We start from the raw sequence: 22,761 nt of genomic DNA, 5'->3' as shown, positions 1-22,761 counted from the left end.
GTCATGCTTGCCTTTGTGCATTTGAGAATGCAAGAAGTTCTCAAAACAGAGTATGATGTGTTATTTGGTGGCAAACACATCATTGTTTTCGGAGATCTTCTGCAGCTGACACCAGTGAAAGGGCAACCTGTGTTCAAAATGCTCACGCATGAAGATACCAGGAAGTGCTTAGGGAGTATTGGCAACGTCAATATATGGTTAAACTTCAATTATGCTGAACTGCATGAAAATATGCGTCAGGCAAAGGATGAAGTTTACAAGACTATTCTACAAGATGTTAGAATTGGAAAAGTGACCGAGCATGGGAAAGAAGCTTTACATGCACGATTACTGACAAATTTATATCCAGACGAAGATGTTGTGCCTGAGAATATTTTTCAGAAAGTTACTGAGAAAAAATCTGGAATATGTTTGATGCCAACTCTTGCAGAATGTGCCAAATTCAACAACAAAATGTTGCATTTAGAAAAGCAAGAGATTGTGAAATTGGAAGCTATTGACAGAGTAGAGCATATGGGATCAACAATTATTTTGTCTGAGAATCTGAAAACAAAATTGGATTCATTAGAGAAGAGTATATCTAAAACTGCGGGTTTTGAAAAGACTCTGAATGTGTGCTTGAACTGCCATATAATTTTAAGAAGGAATTTACATGTTGAAAGAGGTCTGGTAAATGGATCAATGGGTAATGTTGTTGATTTTGTGAAATACAGAAATAGAGATGGAATTGAATTTTTAAAAATTAAATTTGATGGCATTGAGGAAGTACAGCTAATTGCTCGTTGTTCTGCTAGATTTTTGCTTGTAAAAGACTTATATGTTCGTCGTAAGCAGTTTCCTGTTTGCTTGGCATATGCGGTGACAATCCATAAATCGCAAGGTTTAAGTGTAGACTGTGCATTGGTGAATATTGGCAGTTCTGTGTTCAAGGAGGGTATGGCATATGTGGCATTGTCACGAGTTAGGACTTTATCGGGATTGTACTTGATTGAGTGTGATGTCACAAACATTTGTGCGGATCTAGATTGTGTTAAGGAATACAATAGGTTGAGAAGAGAGTATGCGCCACATTTGCCTCAGTATCCTTTGTTTGAGAAACGTGTGGTAGGCCGGAAACGAAGAAATGTGACCAATACTGGGGAGGTTGTAGCAAAAAGACGAAAAGTCGATGAACCTGAAATTATAAGCAGAAACAAAAAGGATTCTGTTGAAGATGTTGTTGGTTTTCAATTTGAAAACAGTTCTGGTGTCAACTGCTATGCTAATGTAGTGATTAATGTTTTGTTTTCTCTACAAAATGTAAAAGAAGAGATTGTGGTCAATTCTGATCAAAGATTTTGCAGTTTGTTAAATTCTGTGTTAGAGAAATGTAGCACTGATAGAACAAACATAGAAAGTGTGTCTGAAATTCGAAATCTGTTAGACAGATGTTCAGGCCAAACACAATTCTCTCAAAATAGTCAGCAAGATTGTCAGGAGTTTTTAATGTATATGCTTGATGTATTGTATGCTGAAGGTGTAGATGTAGATCATCTGTTTGGGCTTTCTTATCAATGGCAGCATGACTGCGAGAACTGTAGGGTATCAAGTAGTACTAGTGTAGACTCAGAAAGATTTATATATTTAACTTTGCCAGACAGTAAATCAGTCTCTTTTAATAAGCTAGTAAAAGCAGCTGATCACAATATGGAGTGTAGGCAATGTAAATCTGAAATGATGTCCACATTATTTATACGAACATATGGCCAGTATGTCATTTTAATGTTCCAACGATGTAGGCCTGATGGAACAAAATTGACAACTTTAATTAAAAATTTTGTGGCTTCACAGTTGTCAATATCAGGAAGGACTTTTGTAACTGTAGCAATTATATATCATGATGGTTCTTCAATAACATCAGGACATTATACAGCTTATTTAAAGTGTAGAAATGGCTGGTCATTCTGCAATGATTCTGTTTTAATTTTCAAAAAAAAATTGCCATATGACCTTAAAAACTCTTACCTGGTGTTTTTAAAACCAAAATTTTAGGGAAAGAATCTCGGGATGTGCTCTGAGGAATTTCAAGAAGTTCTCATGGCTCCTACACTATTTGGCCTTGAAGATAAGTGTAGTACAGAGACATAACTTTTTACCATAACACTGGACGTTATTGAGAAATATGTGCACTTTGAATGAGTTCAGAAAAACTATTTCTTTTTATAAGCTAATTGAAGCAGCGAATCAAAACATGGAGTAGAGGGAATGTAAGTCTGCAATGCTGTCTACTGTTTTACATTGCTTTGTGATTAAAAGTGATGTAGAGAATTAAATAATTGTACTAGTCATAAAGGTAGTGTAAGTCTGCTTCATAGTAAGCAGTATCAGTGTGATAGGAAATGTAGAGCATGATTGAGCAAGAAGGGGAAGATATTACTAGTCCAGGATTGTGTAAATGATCTTCAACATTTTAATTCTGAAAGTTGTGGAAATGCGAAAAGACGGGATTGGCTAACAAGAAATCCAAGAGTTATACATGGCTCTGACAAGATTTGGCCTTGTGGAATCTTGTGGTAGAGAGCAAGAAGTCATTTATTGTATGTAACATGTTTTTGAAAACGATGGAGGTTTTCTTTCAGAAAGTGGCGGGTTGAAAGTAATAACAGCACAACAGAGTGTAAGCTGTTCATAGGACATCCTTGGCCGTCATGGAAAGTAAGTTAACTTTAAGGAGTTCTGAATTCTGATTTCTAATGTTGTATGGGTTTTTTAAACACAATCATTTTGATTGTGTTTTTTTTTCCCCGCTGTTATATGATGAATACCTTCAAGTCACTGTTTTAGTGAAATTTGATACATTCTGAGAACAGCAAAAATAAACCATTTAACATGTATAATTAATTCTGTTCTGTTTGCATTTATGATGTACATGTAGAACTGTGTAGGAGGCATGGAGAAGGTGAGGCTTCTGTAAGTGTCAAAGTTGTTGCATACAGTGCTCATATTCTACGTAGTCTTTTATATTTCATTACTTTCACTGTTTCTGACTGATCTAAAAAATTTTTTTTAAAAAGAACAGTAAGTATAAGGGAAGGAAACAGACAGTTATGTTAAAAGAAACACAGCTATAGGGAATAAACTAGGGATACTGTTACCCGCAATCCTCTGCTGATGATGTCACTGAGCATGTCATGAATGATGTAATATGTGAAATCGTCAGCAGTGGATTACGGGTAATAGTATCTCTAGTTTACTCCCTTATAGCTGTCTTTCTTTTAACATAAGTGTCTGTTTCCTTCCCTTATACTTACTGTTCTTTTTTTAAAAAAAATTTTTTGGGTTCGCTTCCGGTTCGCGTACCGGGGAGCGAACTGGGAAGCGAACTAAGAGAAATAGAGGTTGGCACAGTTGCAAATATTGTACCAATTTCTTAATAACGGGGAGGTAGTTCTGAAAAGAACTTTTTTTTTAATTGTTTTTTTTGTTTTATATTTTTTTTATTATTTTTCTGAACATTTTTTTACTTTTTTTGAATTTTTCTGAACAGTTTTATATTTTTTTTGTTTTTTTTTCGGATGGGGCAACGAAAACGATTCATTGTAAAGGGCTCAACAGGAGCAAGAAAACAAAAAAAAAGAATTTATTGTTTGGGGAGTTTCGGACAAACATGAGCATGATTGTCAATAGCTCTGTTGATCAGAGTGATGCTACTTTCTGCGTAGCAAATGAATCCACTGCAATGTACGCAGACTTGTTTTACTTCACGAAATCTCGTTTGTATATTTGGCACCATCTCCCTGCCCTCTGGTCCCGTTACTTCCGGTACAACAGATCTTCTGGCCATAATAGGGAGATTATCTAGGTCGTCCTGTTCCTCTTCTTCCTCTTCTTGCTGAATTATAACTTTAGCAGGTGGTCCACTCTTCCTTGGATGTGGTGGAGGTGGTGGGGAAGCACCAGCTGAAGCTAGTAAAGAAGCCATTGCTCACTGGTAACAAAGGGTCTTTCTCTCACAATGATGAAAGTCAGAGTGAGGAAAGAAGGAGGGATTTTGACCATTTGGGAAAAAAAATAGTTCTCAACCAATGAAAAGTGTTCATTTTAGATCATATGACCTAGTCTTACATCATTAGGAAACCGAAAGTGAAATGAACCAATGAAAAGTGTTATTACCAAGTCACATGACCTGCTGTGTGTATGTTACGCGCTTTGCAGGGCCTCCCGGTTTGCTTCCAGAAACCTGTGCTTTGCGACTCGGTAAGCGTACGAGTTCGCTAACGTAGCACGTCATATGACGTATCACGCGACAATGCGAAACGTCATGCGGACGGGAGGCGTCACGATGTTGTTTTCTAACGCGGCAGTTGCGGTAAAGAAACGTTTACCGGCTCGCGGTCTATTTCGCGGCATCAAGGTCAGCTAACGGGATGCTTCCCGATTCGCGAAGCGGGAACGAAGAAAAAAAAATATTAAAAAAAAAAGTTATTAATAAACATATAAAATATATTTTTGGATTTAAAGAAGAATACATTTTACAGCTATAGATATTAGCTGTTAAAAAACCAATGAAATTCACTGAAAAAACCATAGGTTATAGACCATATATAGTTAGGAATTAGCATTTACAAAACCTTGAAAATTCACTGAAAAAACCATAGGTTATAGACCATATATAGTTAGGAATTAGCATTTAAAAAACCTTATTTTACTCACACAAAACCATTGAAATTCCATATATAGTTAGTTGCACTAACTATATATCGCGCACCCGCAATCCACTGCTGATCATGTCACATATTACATCATTCATGACATGGTCAGTGACATCACTGATGACATCACTGATGACATCTCAAATGACATCACTGATGACATCTCACTTGACATCAATGATCACATCACTGATGATATCATTCATGTGATAATACAATGCATCTCCTCACACTCTAATATAACCTCCGTTACACCCAGTGTTAAATAGAGAGTATCATTTTTGAAACCATTGACACACCAATACTAGTTACTACATACGCACTCACTGATTCCTATGTCTACACACACATTCACTCATACAATCATTCATACATACAATCACTCATCTTTACAACACTATCATATGCACTCATACACCTATACAGACACTCACACTCTGCCACTCATCCATGGAGTTACTCACACACCTAGTCAGTCCTGAAAAGAATCAATCACACTTCCATTTTCTCATCTATACAGTTAAACACAGAACACCTTACATTTTTGAAACATATACTAACACATAGTTACTCTCTTATAGAATCACTGATACAAGTACACATTGATCTGCACAGAGTCACACACCTCCCAGCCAGCCATACACACACTCAGTCTCCCATACAAATACTTGTGCAACCAATCAATAACCCATATAGCTACTTATATAGCTACTGATTAACACGTGCAGCAGCTTGCACAACAACAGACATACTGATGCACACTTTTAGACAGTTTAGTCACTAACCCGTGCATTCAGTAAGACGCATTTAATCACTCATACAGTCAATCACGCACCTACTAAAACCTTTATTCAGACACTTATACATCCACTCATTCTTCAATATGTAAAACATATTTAAACTTTACAGAAACACATAATCACTGGATGTTGTCATCAGTGATGTCATCAGTGATGTCACTGACCATGTCATGAATGATGTAATATGTGACATGATCAGCAGTGGATTGCGGGTGCGCGATATATAGTTAGTGCAACTAACTATATATGGAATTTCAATGGTTTTGTGTGAGTAAAATAAGGTTTTTTAAATGCTAATTCCTAACTATATATGGTCTATAACCTATGGTTTTTTCAGTGAATATATATATATATATATGTATATATATATATATATATATATATATATACACATATATATATAGATTAGACTACAGCAATTCACTGTATCTAAGCAACTCTGCCTGCTTCATCAGAAAATTGCAGCTGAATCAAAATGCTGCAGGTCGAGTATTGCTTAGCCTTTCAAAATCACAGTCTGCATGTCCGGCTCTGGCCAACTTTCACAGGTTGTCAGCAAAAGAAGAATCAAATTTAAAGTTCTCTACATTGTACACAAGGTAAAACATGCCCATGGGCCTCACATTCTAGTGATCTCATCAATCTGTACTACAATGCAAGAGAGCTAAGATCAAATAACCACTTGCTCATGGCTCTGCCCAGAATCAAAAGGGCCAGAAGTGGAGGGTGCTCATTTGCATAGTTAGTGTCCAAGATGTGGAACTCCTTACCCATTCACTTAAGAGCCAACAGAAACTTACTCAGTTTCAGAAAGCAATTGAAGACTCCCTTATTTGTGTAATCAGGGCACCACTCATCGCACCATCTCAGTCAAAGTGCTGGGACACCTGATCTGTGTAACCATGTGCTATACATGATACTGTAACACTTAACACTTCAGTAGGAAGGAGTCCATGCTTCCTAAAGTTCTAATCTCACCTGGTAGGACATGTTTCTTGGCTGGGTGGTTGGAATGTTTTGATGTAGAGCCCAGCAAGCAATTTTTATATGGATCGGTGCCTCATAGGGTAGCCAGTTCAGTTCTTTGAGGTCTGGGGTGAAGCAATCACTGTTTTTTAGCCTGTGATGAGTCAAGCTGCCATGTTAAAGATTGCCTTCAGAGGTGCAAATTGTGTTTTTGGTAGACCCACGAGGGTAGCGCAACCATAATCCAGCTTGGAGAATGCTAGCACTTGAACCGCTGCCTTGGGATCCACAGATGGAATGAAAGGTTTTAATTTCCTAAGTGCCTGCAATTGGTAGTTGGTGCCTCTGGTGGCAGTGCTGATGTGATCCTACATAAAAAGGTGAGTGCCCAGGATTATTCCTAGAGATTTTACTGATGGTATGATGTGTGGGGAACAGTTGAAAGCTGTTAGATGATTGAGCCAATCTTTGATGTTATGAGTGTGGCTGGGTGGAGAGATTAAGAGGAATTCAGTTTTGAGGGTGTTTAGTCTGAGATGGTTACGAGTCAGCCAGTCTTGAGTTTTTGTCGGTGTGTTGTTAAGGATACTGATGTCTTCTGGAGTGGCAATTTTCAGGTAGAGTTGAGGATGATCAGCATACATATAGTATGAGATGTTAGAGAGTTGGAGGATTTCAGTAAGGGGTTTCATAAACAGGTTGAACAGTGCTGGGGAGATTGAGGAACTTTGAGGGATGCTAAACATGACTGGTGCCTGGATGGATAGAGCGTGGTTGAACATAACTCTTTGGGATCAGTAATGTAAAAATGAGGAGAACCATTTTAACACTGTACCAAAGAAACCCATCATGCATTCTAGGAGCTTCAAAAGGTTCTCACGTGTGCCGGTGTAAAACACAGATGACAGATCAGCAGGATAAATAGGCAGGGTTCATTCAGGTCAAGAAGTCTCATGGCATTGTCAACAATATGGACCAGGGCGGTTTCGGTACTGACCTGACCTGAAACCAGATTGGTATTTGTCGCAGAGTTGGAATTGCTTTATGTGACTCTAAAGTTGATGATGTACGCATTTTTCCAGGAGCTTGATCAGAGTGTGGATTTTAGAAATAGGGTGGTAGTTCGGATCTGACTGGTTGGTGTTGGGTTTGTTTAATATAGGGGTGACCTGGACACTTTTGAGACAACCTGTTATGTAGCCTTGTGTTAGAGATGAGTTAATAATCCTGGTCTATAAAGGAAGCAGGGGGTGTTGGATCTCGTTGAGAAGTATGGAGGCTAATGGGGTCATTGTAGTGGTTAGAGTATTTCAGAGAAGATAAAAGTTTTAAGTTGTCAGATTCATCAAAAATCTTGAAGATGGACCAAGAGGCAAACCCTTTTGATTTAAGGGAGGGGCTTTAGGGATGCTCTCTTTTAAAGATGGGGGAGTGAGTTGGAGGGGCGTTGATAGGTAAGAGCTCCAGAGCATTTATAGATCAATGTCAATTTGCTTTGTTTCCTTGTTAAACAAGGAGGCAAATACATCAAAACTGGGTGGATTTCCTATTAGTTAATTTTTGAAAAGTTTCAACAGCTTTTTGGGGTGGTTTGTGGCATTGTCAAGTATGTTAAGAAGAAAGATGCTTTGGCTCTTCTTATATGCCTGTTGTAGGTTTTCCTTCTTAGTTTCAGTAAACTGAGGTTAATTGGAGAGGGAGAGAGTCTCCAGGTTCTTTCCGCTGTTCTTAGGGAGCGGCATTCATCAAGAAAGCTGCATTCAAACCATGGGTTAGATTTTTTGATCCGGACTCAATTTTTAATTGTTTGGACACCATGGCATCCATAATGTCGGACATATAGTTAATGCAATGGTCAGTGAGATCATATTGAAATCACCAAGAAAAAACGAATTATTGTGTGATACGTTGTTGGTAGAGATGATCTCCATGATTTGATAGCTGAATGTGTGGTTATCACCAGGAGGGTGATAGATCACATGCAGTGTATATAATAAGTAGTCTGTAGTTTAAAGATTGAGTATAAGTTTGTTTTATTGAGAGACTGTTCCGGTGAATACAGGCAATCCCTCCACCCAGATTACCTGAACAGTTCAGACAAATAATGTCAGGGCTGGGAGGGACCAAAATGTCCAGAAAAGGGAATGAGAATTCATTAAGCGATGTTTCAGTGAGGAGTAGAAGGTCAAGATCAAGAGTAAGGATAAGGTCAGCAATATTGGCAGTATGCTTTACTGAAGATCGGCAATTCAGTAACATGCATTTTAAGCTTGTTTCAATCAGTCCTTTGTTAAGCACACTACATACCGGCGAGGGTCTCAAGGCACTGGGGGGGGAGTAGGGGCCACTACTGATCGAACTGCATCCTCCTGGTCAGCACGTCTTGGGTCGGTCATAGGCTCAGTGAGAGGGTATTTCATGTCTTGGCGGCGAGGTGAGAGAAGGATCTCCCGCTGGTGGTTGTTCTTCGGATGCGCTGGACGGTAGCGAGTGAGAGGTCGTCAGAGCGTAGCTGGCGGTTGGGGCTGTAGAAGGAGAGACGTCTGTTGAGGTAGGCTGGGCCAATCTTGTGGAGTGCCTTGTGTGCGTGGATGAGAACGATGAAGGATATCCTCTTGTTGACGGGGAGCCAGTGCAGGTTTCTCATGTGGGGGTTGACGTGGCTGTGTCATGGTACATCGAGGATCAGTCTTGCCGAGTCTTTTTGGATACGTTCTAGCTGATTGATGAGCTTGGTCGGGGCTCCCCCGTAGAGGGCGTTTCCGTAGTCTAGTCTGCTGCTGACGAGGCCCTGGGTGACTCTCTTTCTTTTATCTGTCGGGATCCATCAGTAGATCTTGCGGAGCATGCGGAGGGTGTAGGAGGAGGAGACGGCATTGACTTGCTTGGTCATTGAGAGCGTTGAATCGAGGATGATTCCCAGGTTGCATGTGTAGTCAGTGGGGGTCGGGGGTCGGGGCTGCCCCAAGTGCCGTTGGCCACCAGGAGTCGTCCCAGGCTGATGGGTTGGAGCCGAGGATCAGGACCTCCATCTTGTCTAAGTTCAGCTTCAGACAGCTGATCTTCATCCAGTCGGCGACGGCCTTCATTCCTTCGTGTAGGTTGGATTTGGTGGTGATGGGGTCCTTGGCGAGGGAGAGGATCAGTTGAGTGTCGTTGGCGTAGGACATTATGTTGAGGTCGTGCTGTCGGGTGACATGTGTGAGCGGGGCCAAGTAAATGATGAACATTGTCGGGCTGAGGGAGGATCCCTGGGGTACGCCGCAGATGATCTCGGAGGCTTCGGAACAGAACGGGGTGAGGCGGACGCTCTGGGTTCTGCCGGAGAGGAAGGAGGTGGTCCATTCCAGAGCCTTGTCTCAGATCCCTGCGGCATGGAGGCGTGCATGTAGTGTGCGGTGGCAGGCGGTGTTGAAGGTGGCAGAGGTCTAGGAGGATGAGTGCTGCGGTCTCCCCGTTGTCTAGCAGGGTTCTGATGTTGTCGGTGGCGGCGATGAGGGCAGTCTCGGTGCTGTGGTTGCTGTGGAACCCTGACTGAGAAGGGTCCAGGATTCTGTTCTCTTCGAGGTATTGGGTTAGCTGTCTGTTGACAATTTTCTCGGTGACCTCGGCTGGGGAGGGGAGCAGAGAGATTTCCCGGAAGTTCTTGCGGTCTCTTGGGTCTGCCTTGGGTTTTTTGAGTAGGGTGTTGATCTTGGCGTGTTTCCAGGTCTCTGGGAAGGTCGTGGTCTTGAGGGAGAGATTGATGATGTTGCACAGGTGGGGTACGATGGAGCTGCTTGCTTTGTTGAAGACGTGGTGCAGGAATGGGTCTGATGGAGAGCCGGAGAGTATTGTGCTCATGGTCTTGATTGTGACTCCTCTCCTTATTTCTAGGTTATAAACACTGTAAGTCTAAATTAGACTGTCCTAGAAATAATATAGGAGGCCAACTTTCGAGGAGACTAAATAACTGTAAACCCCATAGAGGACATAATGCCCGTTCTACCTTTTGGCAATAAAATAGCCAGTTCGCTGATGCCTCCCCTGGCCTAATAAAAAGATTTTAGGAATTAAAATATTCTAGGGTCGCTGACACGTCGCAGCACCACCATCTCCTTTGTAATGAACAGTGAGCCCCTGGGCCATACAATATCCCCTCCTCTGCCCCCTTTAAACCTTATAGTCGTTCCTAAAATATCATTATATTTATAAATCTTATTTTTTCTTATTTTTCGAGTGTTATATTTCATTTATGAATATATATTTATTATCATTGATTAACTTAATTCGAAAAAAATCCACTCATAATTATCTCACTAAGCTCCCCCATGGCACATTTTGTTGTCTACTGTGTTATCCTAGTTCTTATTTCACATTATTTATATAAGTCTCCTGGCTTAGTCGATAGAAATCGTTACTCCAACTTTTTCCTATGTCTAACAAGTCCGCTCTTTGTTTCTGAGCAAGCATAGTCCTTTCTTTATCTTTTTCATCATAGTCCGCCCCTTTTTCTATCTGAACAGGAAGTGCTAATCCTACTCTTCCTCCTTTCAACAAGTCCGCCTTCTATTCCTGGACAAAATTAGTCCTCTCTCGCTCTAGCCCATCGGCTCACCTGATTTCCATTTTACTTACCTGAGACACTATTTAAACACCACCGCGGCATTTCTCCACACTTCCATCACCGCGTTGATCGTGAGAAGTCGCTGTCCTGCCGCCGGAAATTTGGAGCCCTGTTAAATCATTTTGGGTGAGTTCTGAAGGGATCATTTGTGAGATCAGCAGTCCCCTTGTTTTAAAACAGAGTATTTACACCCCCATCTCTATTTTCTCTCTGTTTTTTTCAGACAGGGAGTTATTTTAATTACAAAATACCACTACCTCGCTAAGATTGAAGCACCTCATGCAAGGTAATATATGACACCAAATTGAGCATTTACCTCTATAAAATGAATTACAATGGATAAAAATTAATGTTATAATATTACCTATCACTAAGATAAAACACTGTTTTCCTTGTTTGTAGTTTTTAAAAAAGAAAATAAGTCTTTCTTTAATGAAAGATCCCCATATCAGGAGGATCCATCATTTTTGCAAACTGTCAAGATATTTGACTCCAATAATCTAAAGGTTCCGGACGGCAGAAGTAACCTCACTCCTTTTAACTTTATCAGGTAAATTGCCACACTAATTTTTAGTTTACCAGGTAAACTGCCACACTATTTGGTTTAAACAATTTGGTGCAAGACAATAGATATTGGGATAGAGAACAACGGTTCCAAAATCTTACGTATATCTACATCTATAGTATACATAATATCCCTACATAGTCTGAGATCTCAATATCTTTTCAATTTTTGAAAAACAGAAAATTTACATCAGTAATCAGAGAACATCAGACTATAAGGAGAACAATCCGTATGTTTATTGGACGTTTCAGGCTTAAAATAGCATTAGATATGTATAATATTGAGGAATGCAACCTGACCCCTATATCCATAAAGTTCTTTAACCGTATCTTCTGTAATTTTTAGTACAAACCCTCAAAATAAAGAATATCGATGTGGGCTCAACTTCATCAAAAGAACTTATTGAAAACATCCAATTAAACTTGAATCATGTAAGTATAGTGATGACTGATAAAAATAGCACGGTCAAACTTGTGACCATTGATAAAAATAGATCTATCTTCTAGGATTGACCCCAACCAGAATTTTATCGGTCTGCATCTCACCTACCTACCATAAAATTAGAAAATACATACGTGTAATCCTCATACAATTACGTAATAAGTGCACCTGTCCCATTTAGGTATCTGTCTCCTTTATTCAAAAGGTTATCACACCTTTAGATAAATATGACAATGGCAAGTGTCGCAAGGAAATGAAAATGCTAATATAATTGTACTATAACATGTGAAATATCTATTAATCTGACAAGGTTTTGGGCTACAAAAGAAACTGTAAAATGTTTATTGCATAAATCGTTTTTAATGAGTTTGGTTAGTAATTCTTTTTTCTGTATATTAAATTTTATTTCTTAGAAATATTCGTGGCTGCTCCAGAAGAAGGCGCTGGTCGCCGAAACGCGCGTAGAGTACCAACTTGCCACTCATTTTCCCCTTACTAGTTGTTTACCCCAAAAGAATATGTTTTAACACACAAACTGTTTTTATTGTTATGTCAATTCTCCAAATGTAGAATTTTTTAAGCTTGTCTTGAAATGTGATTCTTTGCTCAATTATCAATAAAATACTGAATTTTACTTTACTGTTGTAGCTTAATTTCCTTGTTTAATATCAATATTTGATCTATGTTCTCTATGATTGCCTAGATTGTTATTTCTCACACATGGTCTTGATGGTGTCATCGACGTTCACACTGGTCCAGGGTGGCAAGTGGACGTGGTCAATGGTGTGCAGAGGGTCTGTTGTGTTGCTGTCTGTTGGGGCTGTCTGGGTGTTGAAACTGTCTTGGATGTCTGCTATCTTGCGGTGGAAGAAGGTGGCGAGGGAGTCGCACAGGCTTGCGACGGCGGGATGTCGTTGGTGTTGGAGAGTTCTTTCACGATGTTGAAGAGCTTCTTGCTGTCGTGTGCAGTGTTGTAGAAGTGGTCTTTGGAGGAGGTCTTCTTGGCAGCCCTGATGAGGTGGTGGTGGTTGCCGATGGTGTCCTTGTGTGCTGCGTTGCTTTCCGGAGTTTATTCACTGTGCCGTTTTTTCTCTAGTTTCCGGCAGGCTTGCTTGGAGGCTTGGAGTTCTGGGGTGAACCTGCTGGCCCTCTTGCTGGTGTCTTTTTGGGGTGGTTTCTTCAGCGGGCGAGGGTGTTGGTGCAGTCCTCGATCCAGCGTCTATGGTTGTGGGCAGCGTTGTCAGTGTTGGTTGGTTTGGTTGGGGGGCTGAGAGTGAGGTTTGCATGTAGTTGGTCTTCGGTGATTTTGCTCCAGCGGCGGCGGGGTATCTGTTGGGTGCAGTGGTGTGTGGTGGGTTTCTAGAAGGTGAAGTGGATGCAGTGGTGGCTGGTCCAGAGGAGTTCGGTGGTGTGGCTGACGTAGACATGCAGGCATGAGGAGAAGATGGGGTCGAGCAAGTGGCCAGAGGAGTAGATGGGCGTTGTGACGAGTTGTCTCAGTCCGAGGTTGGCGAGGTTATCGATCAGGGTTGTGGAGTTGTTTTCGTTGTTGTTCTCAAGGTAAAAGTTCAAGTCTCCGAGGAGGATGTAGTCAGTGGAGGTCAGGGCGTGCGTGCTGATGAAGTCGGCGATGGAGTCACTGAACTGGGGGCGGGGTCCAGAGGGTTGGTAGTCGAGGGTGCCTCTGAGGGTGGAGTTGGGGTCTGTGTGGATCTGGAAATGCATGTGCTCGGCAGTGCTGAGCGAGTCGTCGGTGCTAGTCGAGACCCTGATGCTGTTCTTGTGGACTTGTTGGTTATTGTTATGTCTCTGTGTGGGTGAGTGTTGATTGTTTGGATTTCTAGTTGGACATAGAGTGCTTGATAGGTCCCTGGTTATAGGAGGTGAGAAGGGAGAGCATATCATTATTAGATAAGTGAATAACCAATCTATTGGGTCGGGAGGAGAGGTCTAGATTCACAGCTCTATTTAGGTGGAGGGGTCCTGGTGTCGGTAGGGCTCTTGGTAATAGGGTGTTTGATAATGGTAGTGTTCTTTCTCCCGTAATGCTATGTTTGAGTCATACCATTGTGTTCCAGTTTAGAGGTAATATGTAGTAGATTCTGGATGTCTGCCCTCATCATGTGTAATTCTGTTTTTAGGTCATAGGTCATAGAGCATTGACTAGAGAGTAGGGGCCAGATGTAGGTAGGAATCATTTACCGATTTTTAATTACCGAATTTTACCGATTCGGTAATTAAGAATCGGTAAATAAGAAGGGGGGGTATGTAGGAACATCCAGATGTTCCATTTACCGAATCGGTAAATATCTGTATTTACCGATTCGGTAAATACCGACCGGTAATGCTCCATTCATTCCTATGGGCTTTGAAGCCCATAGGAATGAATGGGGCATTACCGGTCGGTATTTACCGAATCGGTAAATACCGATTTTGACAAGGGTGCAGGGGGTGTCACTTTGACACCCTCTAGCACCCCCAAAAATGGTTCGGGGGCCATGTGGTAGGCAGACCTGCCCTAAGGGCAGGTCTGCCTGTCATATGGCACAGGTGTGCATGCACACATGTGCATGCACACCGGAATCGGTATTTTACCATCAAATATATTTGATGGTAAAATACAGATTCGGTAAGGGTTGTGGGACTCAGAAGAGTCCCACCTACATATCAAATTTAACGAATAGGTAATAATACCGATTCGGTATTTTACAGATTCGGTAAATTTACCGATTGGTAAATTTACCGAATCTGTAAAATAAGTGGCCCTACATATCAAAGCTCAAATACCGGTCGGTAACGGCCGAAAATACCGATTTTCGGCCGTTACCGACCGACCTACATCGGGCCCCTGATGTATTATGGAACTGATTTGGAGGAGGTGTTGGAAGGGTTTTGGTGGAGAGTGGGGGTATTAGCAGTTTGGGGTGGCCCTGGGATATGGGGATGGGTTATTGGTCAATGATCTTGCGATGCTGCATCATTTGGGGGTAAGGTGGAAAAAGTATTTGGGGATTAGAGGAGGTGTGGTGAGTCCGAATTCGATCCAGTAAGGGGAGAGCATTGCTGAGGAAGGAGTGTACACCTATGTCTATTTCTATAGCTCTAATGGAAAGGGTAGTCCAATAGCGCACTCTATGCATGCTGAAAGGGAGATGGCCTTATGGGCTCAGAAGGCACAGGAAGAAAGCCTCAGGCAGGAAATTGTCACCCGTGAGCTTGTAGATCTTGAAGGAGTAGGGTCAGGCCACTTTCCTAGTTTCTCTATGGTGGTTTGTGTGTAGAGTCATGCAAACTTCAGTTGATTCTGCTGTAAGAAATGGGATGAGTTCTCTGCTAATCTATAGCTAGAGTAATTTGCATAGGGAGATGCGGCTCAGAACAGTGTATTTGGGCTGAGTTGGACTGGAGCCTGCCCATTCCAAAATGGCCACTGATTTGGTAGTGACAGAGGAGCTTAAGTTCTGGTAGTCCTCTTTCTATTTCTGTGGTGTGGTTGGGGGAACAAGTGAGGTCGAGGAGTGACTTTGATCTCTTTTGACTTCTTTAATTTGTAGGTTGTATGTGGAAATCAAGTGACACACAGGTCTCACTGGTCCTTTTTTTATGCCTGTTCAAGATCAGCAAGGCCCTTGGTCATTGGGCTAGACGAGGGGGACCTAAAATGGCAGCCCTGGAACCATCATGTGGTTAGGTTTGCTGCCGATGCCGAAACGCGTCTTTGCTATGCTGTGAGGTTTACGAATAAAAACTAAGTGTAAACCACCCCCATGAGTGCTGCGATCCTTGTACAGGGTGAGGACCTGTGGATGTTGTGAGCTGAATACATTTGACGGGTACACCCCCGTTACGCGAGCACCCGCTCGAGAGTGCGGCAGGCTGGTGTTGTGGGAGCTGCGAGATATATATATATGTGCGTGCATATATATATATACACATATGTGTGCGTGAATTTACATATGCTATATATATATTTAATTTATATATACACATACTAAAACAGTTAAAGTGCAGGTATAGTCACAAAACAAAACCTGAAAATCGCAAATTATGGTTAGATAAGCTACCCATATCTTGCACCGCAGACATGCAATGCTCATGACCACACATATGACATCATAGATGGCATGTTAAATTACATCACTAAAGACTTTTGATTTTCAAATAGTTTATTTACCCTGTATTTTGATAGGTCGATCCTCAGTGAGTTGTGTAACTGATCCAGCAGCTTGATGAATTTTTCTCTCTAAAAACAAATCAGGCATGTGAGCTAAATATGATGTTGATTAATTAGTATGCAAACGTGATCATTTTATAGCACTGCAAATATAAATTGTAAAGTGTAATTATAAAAAATAATGTACAACTTACTGGTCTGTTCATAATAGTCACTACCTCACATACATCATGATATATGAATGCAGTATATTGCACGGAGTATGAGGCATGCATAAACATCTAGGTCACAATAATTTGAAATTCAGGTGTCTATAGTAAATGTAAATGTAGTATACTTGTAAAGCGCACTGCTGCCCCAGCAACGGGGCGTCCCGGCGCTGTATAACTCTGGGGAACCCGTCCTGGCTTTCCCTGGGGGATGGTCCTTGCTGGGAGTCCCCAAGGTGGAGCCAGGCATCCCCGGAATTGGTGGGGCCGTTGTGGAGATTAGGCAAGCTAATGCCCAGAGTTGCCGAGTGGAACCCCTGATTAGAGTAAGCACCGAAGCGAGAATTATCGAGTCCGCTGACCAAGGTCCATGACCCTGCCGCGTCGGGAATTGAACCCTGGTCCCAGGCTGACTTCTGCTCTCAGGCCTGCCGCCTCTAACCAGTGAGCCACACTACTCCACTGTTAGGTAGGTAATCTACTATATGTTCAATTGGCTTCAGCCTTAAAGTAGCTCCACCTGTTCTTCAGACTCTACTCCACACCTGTGTTTTCCTATTCTACATAGCTGTCACTTTTTTCTCAACAGAGTATATTTTCCAGCCAATGTCTATTAGGGTTCCACGTAGCTTTTGTGCCATTGCACACTACCTGTATATGTATGTATTGAGCATACAGCACATTGGATGAACTTCACCAATGCCATGTGTCCTCACCTCATACTCCAGACACACTCTGATCATTCTTTGAGCATTTGCAATGGCCACTTGGTATTAGGTGTAGGCTCCTAATTCACAAGCCCCATCCCGACTGTGCATTTATATATTGCCGTTTACTGTGAGCACTGGGTGCAAGATTAAGCACCTGACTATACCTCATACTTAATTATCATGTCCCCAACCACAATGTGTACATCTTGCAGCTATATCCATTGCCCTAGTGTTCAGTATGTGGTCTTTGGTTGCTATACCCTGACATCAGTCGTCGTACTCATGTCCCCACTGTGCATGACCTTCAGCAATATACATTGGTCAGTAGGTGACAATCATAGGCCCAACCCACCACAGATTGTGTTTGAACTGCAGGCTCTTAGAACAAGGTATGGCATTCTGCCACTGCTTGTATCTTCCTCCACAATTTACTACCTTTTTTGACACTGTGTATTTTCTTTTAATCCACAATTGGTATTTTTCAACAGCAATGCAGTTTTGACAACCATCACCATTTTAAGACGATCATGATCGCCTTAAAATAATATTGAATCTCGAACCAGTTTTAGAATTGCTCCCAATTTAAGATGACACCAATAATGTTAAAGTGGTGTAATTGACAGTACAGCATTAATTTCAAATTTCACTGACGCACCTTTCGTCCCTCTTTCTTCATAAGGATTGCATGAACATTATGAGTAGGACCGTGGTAGATCCCAATGAATTTGAGATTTCACAATGGAATCTGGAATAGTGCATTTAATTTCACCAGTAAATCCCCATTTGCCATGTTATTCCGACCTGGGAAGTTTACCAGCGTTTAGGTAGCGAAATGTTAGGATGAGTACTACTGGGAATGTGATATTCCTGCATTTTTTGTAATTGCCTATTTCAGTGGGAAACTCTGTTTCAGGTTGAATAACTTATAACACAGAACCTGAAATAAGAATATTAATAGAAATCTAGTAATTCCTCGCTTTTGGGCTGTTCAAAAAAAATCAGCTGTATACGAGTAAATGGTGTGTTTCGATATTATATATTATTGAATTAACAAATGCAACATTTGAAGTTATAAAAAGATACCGTGCAAATGTAGTCCATTACAACTAGACTTTAGCTTTGCTACTATCTTAAGGCGGTATTTGAATATGAGGACTCAAAAAAACCAGTAGGCAAAGTGGGCTATAACCTCTTTGGGCAAGAAAGTTGATATTTGTTGAATCAACCATACTTATAGCACTGTAGCGTGGAAAATTGTGTCTTTATAAACACAGTTATGAATATATTTGTTTTGGTGTTCTGGTGAACACTAACTTGTCCAAGGCTTCAGCACAAAACAGAGTCAAGCGTATCTGTACCTGAGCTTCACTCCTCCAGGTCCAACTATTGGCATCGGAGTATTTCCTAAATAGCCAGGTTTTTTACAGCACACTAACACCACAGTAAGCATCGGGTGTAAAGACTACACATTCTCACTCGATTTACAGGCGTGTTCCTAGGATTACATGCCTCGGGGAAGCAAGAAAGAAGTACTGGACATGGTTTGATTGATGTGGAAATTCGGTAACCACCAGAGAAAACAAGAAAGGTTGTCTCATTAGGACCCGCTTGTACCTATTGGGTATTTTGAAAAGATGTGAAGTAGACGTTCGCCGGGAGCTCATTCACTATTCTGATAGAAGGTACAGTCAGGCGGAAATTGGCTTGCCAGGTTAGAAACATGAGGCTGAAATAGAGCAGCACGCTTTAACAGTTTCACCATCTGGCACGCTTGACTGAAATTAATATAGATGCCTTTGGCAGACATCTGACAGACGACAACAAGCACATAGTGCTAAAAAAAATCTACAATGAATTAAGGATGTCTCTCAGAATCCCTTAGTATTAAAGTACTAAAACCTTATATTTCCTGTGCGCAACCACTGCTTTCCAATGGGTTTTATCCTAAGCATTTTCCGTGCCTTGACATCGCTTCATCACAGTTACTGAAATGCAAACAAGGCAGTAGTAATACTAGAAAGAACTGACACCAATTTATTTCCAAGTAAAAATAAATGTTTACTTGTCCAATAGCGCAAGAAAAAGCCTGAAAACAAAATAAATCATCGTGCACAGTCACAAGAAATGTGTAATTGGCAAAAGAAAACATACCAAGAAAGCAAGCAGACATAGTATAATGGACTCTACGTGCACGTAAGCCTTTAAGTAATTTTAGTGCTATAGTGCAACCCCCGTTTAGTGGGCGAAGAAATGTTGTACATTATTGTGGTGATAAGTGTCGCGCCTGGGGAGCGTGCCTGGCCAAAATCACAGATAGGTCCAAAGTACAATCGGCATTGAAAGAAGATACACGCACACAGATAGCCAGTTGGGACCGGAAGTCACGAGCGACTCCGGACCATTTATTTATAGCTCTCTGGCCACGCCTGGCCATAGAGTGATACAGTATGCAAGGTGCTTCCGGTGGGTGGCCTCGCGAGGCCAACTACTAGAACGCTACATACCTTATCAGGTTCGGATTTTGAAACCAACATGAAGTCACTGCATCCTAGCACATAAAATCCGCCAGTCTTTGACTAGGTCTGGGATTGGGTCGGAGTCCATATTTATGTCGACCCACTTCACGTGGACGTTGTGGACTTGGTTGCATCTGGCACCCATGTTGGTGATCTGAAATGCCTGTTCCACACACCGGTGTGTTTCCAGCAGCCCCGGGTGTGTCGCTATCTGGCATGTGATCAGTATCATTCAGTGGTGTCTCCGATGTTTCCGTTTGCGTGGGAGAGGATTGGCTGTTGGCCATGTCCGGGACTTGTTTAAACCACGAAATATTTCTTGTTACTGTTTCACCATTCCTTTCTGCTGTGACAGCCGTTCCGCTGGTGGACTTTACCATCCACGTTCCTGGTTCATAATGGGTTCGAAACTTGCCGGTGTTCCAGCGATTCCTGATTAGTACTGAGCATCCAGGGTGTAATACACGTGCTTTCGCTTTCCGTTTCCTGCTTGCCTTGTCGTTCATGTGTTTTCTCCTCTCTTGAGTCTTATTGGGATCGTATATGTGATGATCCCCGTTGTCAACTTGTGGAAGCATGTCTCTACGTGGCCCAGCCAGCATGAGTGACCACAGAGATACCTGTGTTGTGGAGTGGGGCGTGCTACGATAGTCTCTTAGGAATCGCTGCATCGCAACTTCAGGGTCTGTGTTTTCGGCTGTTGCAATTCTCAAAACTTTATTAATGGTTCGCATAAACCGCTCTACTTCGCCATTCGCCTGTGACCATTGAGGAGTTAATCCCGAGGTCAGCCAAAAACTCTCGGAATTCATTTCCCTGAAAAGGGGGCCCGTTGTCAGTTTTGATGATGCTGGGATTCCCGAATAGATCAAACACCCGTTCTAGTACTGGCTGGAGGTTGTTAAACGATGTGGACGGAATTACTTCTACTATAGGATACTTGGAGTAGCTGTCTACTATGACTGCCGTGATTCTTCCATCTGGGAAGCTCCCAAAATCGAGGCTCAGCCATGTCCATGGTGATGGCGCTGGTTCCTCGGTTATGACAGGCGCTGGGGCTTCAGAGTTTCCGGTGAGTTGGCATCCTCGGCAGTTGCGTACTATGGCTTCGACTTGGTCTTCAAACCATACCTTCTCCCTCATTCGAGATTTCATCCGTCCAACACCTTGGTGTCCTTCATGTGCTAATATCGTCGTTCGTTCTTGTAAACTGACGGGCATCACGATGCGCGATCCTCTTAGAATGATTCCGTCAGTTGTTGAGCTAAGTTCATTCCTCACCTTCCACAACTTTCCCAGACGACTGCGATCAACTTCGCTCCAGCCTTGCAGGTCCCTGAGGAACTGGTCCCACGACCCACCGGACAGTGCGCTGGAGACACGTAGGAGGCATGCATCCTTTTGGAGGTGTTCCTTTACTTCTTCTAGGGACAGTGCGTGAGGGCATGACCACTGCGACACCATGTTGATGAACTCTTCTGTGCGATCTTCTTGGCCCTCACCAGGCGTCGGCTCTGCCGCTGGATGACGGGACAGGAAATCTGCCGGTTTCTTAGCTCCGGGCTGGTACACCAACTCCATCTGATATTATTGCAGCTGGATGGCCCATCGTTCAATTCGGGGAGGAGGTTGAGACGTGGTTCCTTTGAAAAGTGGAAGGAGTGGTTGATGATCTGTGACCACTCGAAATGGGCTTCAGCTTACATAGAGATGGAAATGATTGCATGCCCACTTGATTGCGAGCGCTTCCCGCTCAATCTGGGAATAGCGGGTTTCAGTTGCCGTGAGAGCTTTGCTTGCGAACGCGAGGGGGGCCCAATTTCCGGGCTCGGTCTCCTCGGTAAACAGTGGCCCTAGACCTACGGGGCTGGCATCTACAATCAGTTCTGTCGGATGGGCCGTGTCGGAATATGCCATTGTTGTGCTGTCCAGTAGGGCTGCCTTGATCTGACTAAAGTGGTACAAAAGGGGGTGGTGATGGACGGAGCATCTGAACCAATCAAACACTCACACCCAGTCAAAAGATCTGGGTTTGATCCATCACCGTTCTTAAGCCCACTCTGCCACCCCAGTTCAGACATGGCTATATGCAAATCAGTCTGACCCTGTGCCTCATGGGAACAGTCCAGCCCGAACTGTCAAGCCATGCCTTCCCTGGACCGGAAAAAAGCTTCCGAGGACCGGTTTCTGGCATTACAGCCGTCTTCAGCCCGGCTTGCTTGAATCCAGTGGCAAAGTGAGCAAGGGACTCACGTCTGAGCATACCCTGCCACACTTATGGCGGCCAAAGTGGTACAAAAGGGGGTGGTGATGGACGGAGCATCTGAACCAATCAAACACTCACACCCAGTCAAAAGATCTGGGTTTGATCCATCACCGTTCTTTAGCCCACTCTGCCACCCCAGTTCAGACATGGCTATATGCAAATTAGTCTGACCCTGTGCCTCATGGGAACAGTCCAGCCCGAACTGCCAAGCCATGCCTTCCCTGGACTGGAAATAGGCTTCCGAGGACCGGTTTCTGGCATTACAGCAGTCTTCATCCCGGCTTGCTTGAATCCAGTGGCAAAGTGAGCAAGGGACTCACGTCTGAGCATACCCTGCCACACTTATGGCGGCCAAAGTGGTACAAAAGGGGGTGGTGATGGACGGAGCATCTGAACCAATCAAACACTCACACCCAGTCAAAAGATCTGGGTTTGATCCATCACCGTTCTTTAGCCCCCTCTGCCACCCCAGTTCAGATATGGCTATGTGCCTCATGGGAACAGTCCAGCGCGAACTGCCAAGCCATGCCTTCCCTGGACCGGAAACAAGCTTCCGAGGACCGGTTTCTGGCATTACAGCCGTCTTCAGCCCGGCTTGCTTGAATCCAGGGGCAAAGTGAGCAAGGGACTCACGTATGAGCATACCCTGCCACACTTATGGCAGCCAAAGTGGTACAAAAGGGGGTGGTGATGGACGGAGCATCTGAACCAATCAAACACTCACATCCAGTCAAAAGATCTAGGTTTGATCCATCACCGTACTTTAGCCCACTTTTGTTTTTTGCAATTTGATCTGACTTAAGGCATTCTCTTCAGC

The 22,761-nt window shown here is 42.7% G+C and overlaps 1 protein-coding gene across 1 annotated transcript in view; it reads right to left on the bottom strand.

Moving 5' to 3' along the window:
- The window catches only part of UNC13C (unc-13 homolog C), a 1,503,140-nt gene that overhangs the window by 743,569 nt on the left and 736,810 nt on the right, over positions 1-22,761 (bottom strand). Inside the window, exon 14 of the mRNA XM_078684856.1 lies at positions 16,244-16,312. Coding sequence (XP_078540982.1) covers positions 16,244-16,312 — 69 coding nt within the window. The remainder of the gene's footprint in view (positions 1-16,243; positions 16,313-22,761) is intronic.

The sequence above is a fragment of the Lissotriton helveticus genome, chromosome 3_2 (assembly GCF_964261635.1).
Source record: "Lissotriton helveticus chromosome 3_2, aLisHel1.1, whole genome shotgun sequence".
NCBI lineage: Eukaryota > Metazoa > Chordata > Amphibia > Caudata > Salamandridae > Lissotriton > Lissotriton helveticus.
Note: the sequence above shows the minus strand (reverse complement) of the source record. Positions and strands in the feature narration are given on the sequence as shown.